Source organism: Salvelinus alpinus, chromosome 12, assembly GCF_045679555.1.
Source record: "Salvelinus alpinus chromosome 12, SLU_Salpinus.1, whole genome shotgun sequence".
In the NCBI taxonomy this organism is placed as follows: Eukaryota; Metazoa; Chordata; class Actinopteri; order Salmoniformes; family Salmonidae; genus Salvelinus; species Salvelinus alpinus.
Window position 1 is genome coordinate 24,477,225 of NC_092097.1, and position 6,977 is coordinate 24,484,201.

A 6,977-nucleotide genomic window follows, 5' to 3' on the forward strand; every position below is an offset into this window, starting at 1 on the left:
TCAAAGACTTAAAACTAGCAACCAGATACGCATCATAGTCACGAGTTACATATTAATGTATGGTGCACCTAGCAATGTGCAGCTGGCGTTAGTAGACCATGAAGCACCAATTGTCCTTGGTAAATTATTTTAATAGATTCTTGAGTTTGTCAAACTGGATTGAGTTGGCCCAAGTTTAGGCCTATTTCTTAAGGGGATTATCTGAAATGATGTGCTGTCCAAGACAAGTTTCTCCCACCAACTTGTGTTTCAGCCCTGGCAGTGAGAGGGGAGGACAGGACAGGAGGAGAGAGGAGAGGAGGGGAGAAGAAGAGAGGAGAAAAAGAGGCGAGGAGGAGCGTAGAGTGTCTGGGGGTTGTTGTGTAAGCGTCTAGATGAGCAGGGTCAGAAATCAGCACAGTACACATGCCCCTTCCCAGGAACCGTTGGGGCATGCTGTATGACTACGTTTCCCATGTGTCCCACAGTTACAATGAAAGCAACTATTGTAATTGTTTTTCTTCTTTTTCTTTGTTCCTGTCCTCAGGTCAACCCCAGACTCGATCCACCCCCATACATCCCACCCAGCCTTGCCTAACCCAGCCCACCAGCCAGCTACGCAACGGAGCCAAGCCCCACACACACACCCCGCACACACACGGCCCGCACTGCACACACGCCGCCAACACACATGCCTCTCACCCCAATGGAGTGAGGAACGGAGGGCTCCATGATCGGCCGGCCCCCAGCTCCGTACCCAGGGCGGCCTCTTCCTCCTCGTCTTCCTCATCGGGGATGAAGAACCCTAAGAAGCTCCAGTCCAACCCCTCCATCACCTCTCAGAGCAGCAAGAGGAGCAAGAGCTCCTCCAAGAGCAACAGCTCCCAGATACCTACAGAGGCACAGGATGGTGAGAAGCTACCTACTTCTGTCCATCTCACTGTAGTACCCCACTTCTCCTATCTCTATTCCATCTCTCCCTCTTCTCAAAACACTATGCATTGTAATCAACTACCAGGTAAAATAAATATGAATAACTCTCCTTCTCTCCCTCAGACTGTTGTGTTCACTGTATCCTGGCCTGTCTGTTCTGTGAGTTCCTGACTCTGTGTAACATCGTGTTGGACTGTGCCACCTGTGGTTCGTGTGCGGGGGACGACTCGGCGTGTTTCTGTTGCTGCTGTGCCTCCGAGGAGTGTGGCGACTGTGAACTGCCGTGTGACATGGACTGTGGGATCATCGACGCGTGCTGCGAGTCTGCAGACTGCCTGGAGATCTGCATGGAGTGCTGCGGACTCTGTTTCTCCTCCTGAGCCTTTCAAACTGCACAGGGCCATAAATATATATATCTCACACACTGACACAGCTCAGGCTCAGTCAGAGATACTGTATATAATGACAAGATGGTCTTGTCTCCACCCTAACAATGGGAGTCATTGTCCCAAAGGCAGGCGGTCTGCTTATCAGTCTGCTTATCGCTCCACCTCTTCCTCTCTGGCTTAGTAGAGAGGGCAGTGGAGGGGCGGATCATTGGTCAATGTAAGGACATATCATTGGCTTTGACCAAGGTAGAGCACTGACATTGTTCAATGTTGTGGACAATCCGTTGGAATTGACCAATCGAAGGACAGGGACTACTCTTTGGCTTCTCCTGCTCACCTCCTCTGTGTTGCTTGTCGGTTTACTAAGGAGGACTATGGATATCTCTCATTGTTATGCAGATGTTTTGCTTAGAGCCCGACCGATATGGGATTTTTGGGTCTGATAACGATAGGAGGGAGGCAAAGTCACTGATTTACTGATATATCAGCCAATATATTGTTTTTAGAGGTGGAATGAAAAACTCCAAAGGATTAACAGATACTCTAAATGATAATTTCTTAAAATATTAAAATAAACATTATTTAAGATATCCACGAAAAAGCAACTATATGCTCAATAAATACAACAGTAATTTACATTTACATTTAAGTCATTTAGCAGACGCTCTTATCCAGAGCGACTTACAAATTGGGTAAGTAATACTTGTTTAGTGTCCCTTCTTAGACATATCTTTAAGTTGTACCTATCTATGGCAGTAGATAAGAAGTATGCAAAAGTGCTTGTGTTAAACCACCACAAGGTTGAATGAATTAAACTTAGTCTCAAAGTAAATCTGAAACTGCACTGTTCACAAATAAGCATTGAAATGCAGTAACATGCCGTTCGTAATGTCACCACTAGGTGTCAGCGTCAGCATTTGTCTTGAGTAGATTTACCACAGTGTCTACAACAGTCAAAGGTCATGTAAACAAACACTTTATGGCAACCTTGCAATGAGAGTAGGATATGACAAGCACAAGCTAGCTGTTCATTACGACAATGTTTTCTTACAGAAACCATATCTACATTACTGTTATTCAATACAAAATATATTAGCTGTAAATTTCAACTGCAAATGGCCTGATGACTAAAAATATTTATGCAGGCAAATGCTTGCCGCACTTGTTTTAGTCACACGTTCTCATTTAGCTAGCTAGCTAGAGTTATCTCATCATGAATGCAAGCACATGGCCTGCTTTTTGCAGATTGCATATTTCGGAAAACAAACTAAATAAGCCCACTAGCTAATATAATAGGCCCAGACAGTAATAGTGTTATTTTTGTATCAAGAATGATTGTTCACTTTGGCGCTAGTCCAGTGTTGCACATAAGTAGCATAGATTGCTAGCTAGCTAGCAAAGCGAACTACCTTGCTGACTAGATAGCTTGAGCATACGTTAACTAAGTGAGAATGTGATGAGGACAGGGCTGCTTGCTTGGTGAAGTGTACTTTTGATTATACACTTATTCAAATACGCTGGCTGTGGCAAGCTACTCACCGTCTAACCACCATGCCTACTCACGTTGTGACCTAGGCCTGAATGATGTTCAATGAGCAGCTCATAGAGCGCCCTCTTCAGGCAACCATTGACTATTAAAAAAATGACCACAAATGAGCAGACGTATTTGTTTATTCTAAAAAATAATGAAACGGCAGGGAGCAGGTCTCGAAACCTCGACCTTCCAGCCCGAAGTCCAGCGCGCTATCGACTGTGCCGCAAAAGCATGCTCAAGCGGCATTGTTGATTTCCGCGCTTATAACCCCAGGGTCGTTACAATAATATCTGTGCTTTATCTGTGGAATAAATACCGATACAAATCTTTCTGTTAAAGGCTAATATCGTTCAACTGATTTATCAGTCGGGCTCTAGTTTTTCTACTGTATGGTCGCTGTGCTCCAGCGATGGTTCTGCGCGGCGTCTCTCTGGACTGTTCCTTTGGACTCAGTGAGCCATCTCTTATTACAGTAGAACCCCCTGTGTCTCCAGAGGCTCAGCAGCACAATGACTGGCTCTCTCGATGCATGAGAATGACCTTGAAGGCAAATGAGAAAATGGCTCCATTTAACAGGATTTCAGTGTTTCTGTAGATAAGACTGCAGAGTAATGGGGAAATGGTCGCTCAGATCTGAGCAGCACTCTTTGTCCTTGGCAAGGTTAAAGTCTTCCAGTTTTAGTGCTAACCATTTCTTTCTCAAAGTGCACAGTCCATGTGGAGGGTCTGTCTACCGCGGTTGTCCTGTCAGAGTTGCTGGGACTGGGAGTAGGGGGCTCAGCTACAAACCAATGGAAATTGGCCAACAATGTTACAGACATTTTGTTCCATAGCCCAGCATTAGCACATCTAATTCAGCTAATCAAGATATAGATTTTTAGTTGATGATTTTAATCAGGTGGGTTAGTGCTGGGCTGAACGAAAGACCAGGAGTGAAGACCACTGGTCACTACAGTAGAGTCCAGTGTTTGTCCATGACCCATAGGCGCGTTGTAGACAGACCTAGCAAAGGACACATCCTCCATCTTACTCAAACATGTGAATGGAGAGCTCTTTCTCTTAGGGCTTTCCTCTTTCTGTGATTTTATTTTGAATCTTAACCATACTGTCTGGATATTTTAAATGATTTCCATGTGCTGTAAACAGATTTCAGATCTAACAGATAGACTGGAAGAGATCATTCAAACTCTCAATGCCTTTACCTGATATCTGTCATTCTCTTGTACTGTACTGTATTTGAACGGAAGGCCTCCACTTTACTCCAGGCCTGGATTGTCTCTCCTCACTACAAAAATGATATTAATCCATCTTATTTTATGTCGATTTTTTTTCTTTTTCTTCCAATATGAAAAGTACATTTCTATGTTATCAGGTCCAACCTCTCTCCCTGTAAAGCAGTAGTTCTTCAAAATGTTATTTAAAAATATCTGGGGATATTATGCTAAGTCATTTGAATGGTACGTAGATTAGTTTTATGATAATAGAATAGGTCCTGCAAACTCAAACACTACAACACATACCCCTTTCTGCCCAGCAACTCATATGCAATTTGTACTAAATCATGTGTTTATATTGAATATCCTGTGGATCCTGATTGCTCTGATCTGGCACTTTGTTGATCCTCACATGACTGTGTGAGTTTTCTCATACCAAAGAAAATAGTTTTTGTAGCTTAGCCTCTGCCGAGTCTCCAATATCCGGATGTTCTGGTTTTCAGGGAAAATGGAAATAGAGCCTGTGATGCTGTTCCTCTTTTGGACTTTAACAAGGCCACTTTCCATCTTAACTCCTCCTCCACATTTACTGGATTGGTTGAACATTGCAGAAGATAAACTTTTTTTCTTCTCGTCAAGACCGGTATGTAGGGGATCTAGTTTCAGGCGTTTATTTTACTCCTGCTATGTCAGGTTTGTCTTTATCTATGGATCCTATATTCTGTAGAAGGTTTTCAGCTTGGTTTTAGGGTATCATTTGGCTTATCAAACTAGCCTCTTGCTTTTATTGATTCCCATGGCTTGCAGACTTGTTTTACTGGGTGCACCTGCTAATGAAAGATATGCCTTACTTGGAATACTAGGATTACTAGCAATCTCTCATATCTGTACTGTACCTCTACACGGTGCCTGAGGTAAAATTGAATAGTTGCATTAAGATTTTATCCCTGATTATGAATTATGTAGAGAGAGAGGCGTTGTGATATTGTACATCCAATCAATGTTTGGTAAAGCCCTGGAAATATGCCTAGCCCTAACTATGTAGGGGTTTTTCATGGAATTGTTTTTAAATCAGAAGTATGAATTTGAGAGATAGATGAAGCCATAATGATATTGGTTGTCTTGGATGCACTCTGAATCAAACAGGAACACTAGCTAATGTAGTCAAGTTGTGGTGTTTATACTCAAATAGTTAGGAGACAACTGGAAAATAAATCAACTTGATAATGCCCAGATGAACAATGACTTTCTGCATTCCCTAACAGTGCAAGGTACCTTTCCAGTGCAATCTATCATTTGATAAAAAAAAAAAAAAACATTTTATCAAATATGCCTTCAAACATCTCATGGATATAAACTCTAATGTTAGTCTGCTCTGGTGAAAGCAGTCAATTCTAGCATTATGTTCAATACATGTGTGTAGTGTTTACCCAGTGCTGTGTGTAATAAAATGTCTGTGTAAGAAGTGACCCGTGGTGCCTATTCCTTTTATCAGGTATGGACGCCCTCTATGTAGCTACTATTATGTTCAACAAGTACTCATCCAAAGTAACAAAGACTACTTTTATCTGTATTTCTTAAATTAATATTGTGAGGTGGTGCCTCCTGTACACAGAGCAGACGGCCAAGATGGACTCTTTGATGTTGTTGATGTGCAGTGAAGGCTCTCAGTGCTCAAATGGCTCTGCTCTGAACAGACTGAAGTCGCCTTAAAACAGACACAGGAATAATGAAACCAATCAGGAATATACTGTATATGACAAAAGGTATTGAGTAATTTTAATAGGCAAGTAAATCTTCAGATTTGTACCAGTTTGTTGAGTATCTATAGCTGTACATGCGCTACAATATTGTGTAGCACTTTGATGGTCCAGATACAGTATGTCCTCATATCGTATCCATTCTCCCTGTTTTCCCCATAACCATGTCTTTGCACAGTTCTGTACACCTCCTCCATTCCTTGTCTTAGTAGAGAAAACAGAGCAACAACTGGCCTCATGCAGAACAGAGCACTTTAATATGCTTTTTAAAGGTCTGCCAAAGTCGTTGAGCAGGAATGCCTGTTTGGGCCAATGCATCAATGTGTGTAGAAACACTGGGACTTTTTTCTGTTTGAGATCTCCCCTCTCGCTTTCTCTCTGTTTCTCCACTCGTTCTACCCCTCTCATGCTTCTCTCCCACCTACTCTCTCCCCCTCTGTATACTATACCCACATAGATAATCACAGATGTGAATAGATGTTAAGAGTGGTGTGTGTGTACAGTGCACAGTTCCCCAGCCTGTCCATCCCACAGTGTGTAGAGGTCAGAGATAACGGGGCCAGTGTGTAAGTGTGTTGTGTGTGTGTACAGTATACAGTATGTGTGGCTGAGAGGTCAGTTCCCCAGCCTGTTCATCCTACAGTGTGTAATGGTAAATTGTAATTATTTTGCCACTATGGCCTATTTATTGCCTTACCTCCCTAATCTTACTACATTTGCACACACTGTATATAGATTTTTCTATTGTGTTATTGACTGTACGTTTGTTTATCCAATGTGTAACTCTGTGTTTGTGTCGCACTGCTTTGCTTTATCTTGGCCAGGTCACAGTTGTAAATGAGAACTTGTTCTCAACTGGCCTACCTGGTTAAATAAAGGTGAAATAAAAAATATAATAAAAAAGAGGTCAGAGATAACGGGGCCAGTATGTAAGTGTGTTGTGTGTACAGTATGTATGGCTGAGAGGTCAGTTCCCCAGCCTGTCCATCCCACAGTGTGTAGAGGTCAGAGATAACGGGGCCAGTATGTAAGTGTGTTGTGTGTACAGTATGTATGGCTGAGAGGTCAGTTCCCCAGCCTGTCCATCCCACAGTGTGTAGAGGTCAGAGATAACGGGGCCAGTATGTAAGTGTGTTGTGTGTACAGTATGTATGGCTGAGAGGTCAGT

General features: G+C 42.7%; 1 protein-coding gene across 2 annotated transcripts in view; it reads left to right on the forward strand.

Annotated features, from left to right (window-relative positions):
- mdfi (MyoD family inhibitor) overlaps positions 1–5,518 on the forward strand; it is a 44,234-nt gene extending 38,716 nt beyond the window's left edge. For both annotated transcript variants that reach the window (XM_071335454.1, XM_071335455.1), the window contains exons 3-4: positions 527–889; positions 1,036–5,518. In XM_071335454.1, the coding sequence (XP_071191555.1) occupies positions 527–889; positions 1,036–1,292 (620 nt within the window). In that variant the 3' untranslated portion in view covers positions 1,293–5,518. The remainder of the gene's footprint in view (positions 1–526; positions 890–1,035) is intronic.
- The last annotated feature ends 1,459 nt before the right edge of the window (positions 5,519–6,977 follow it).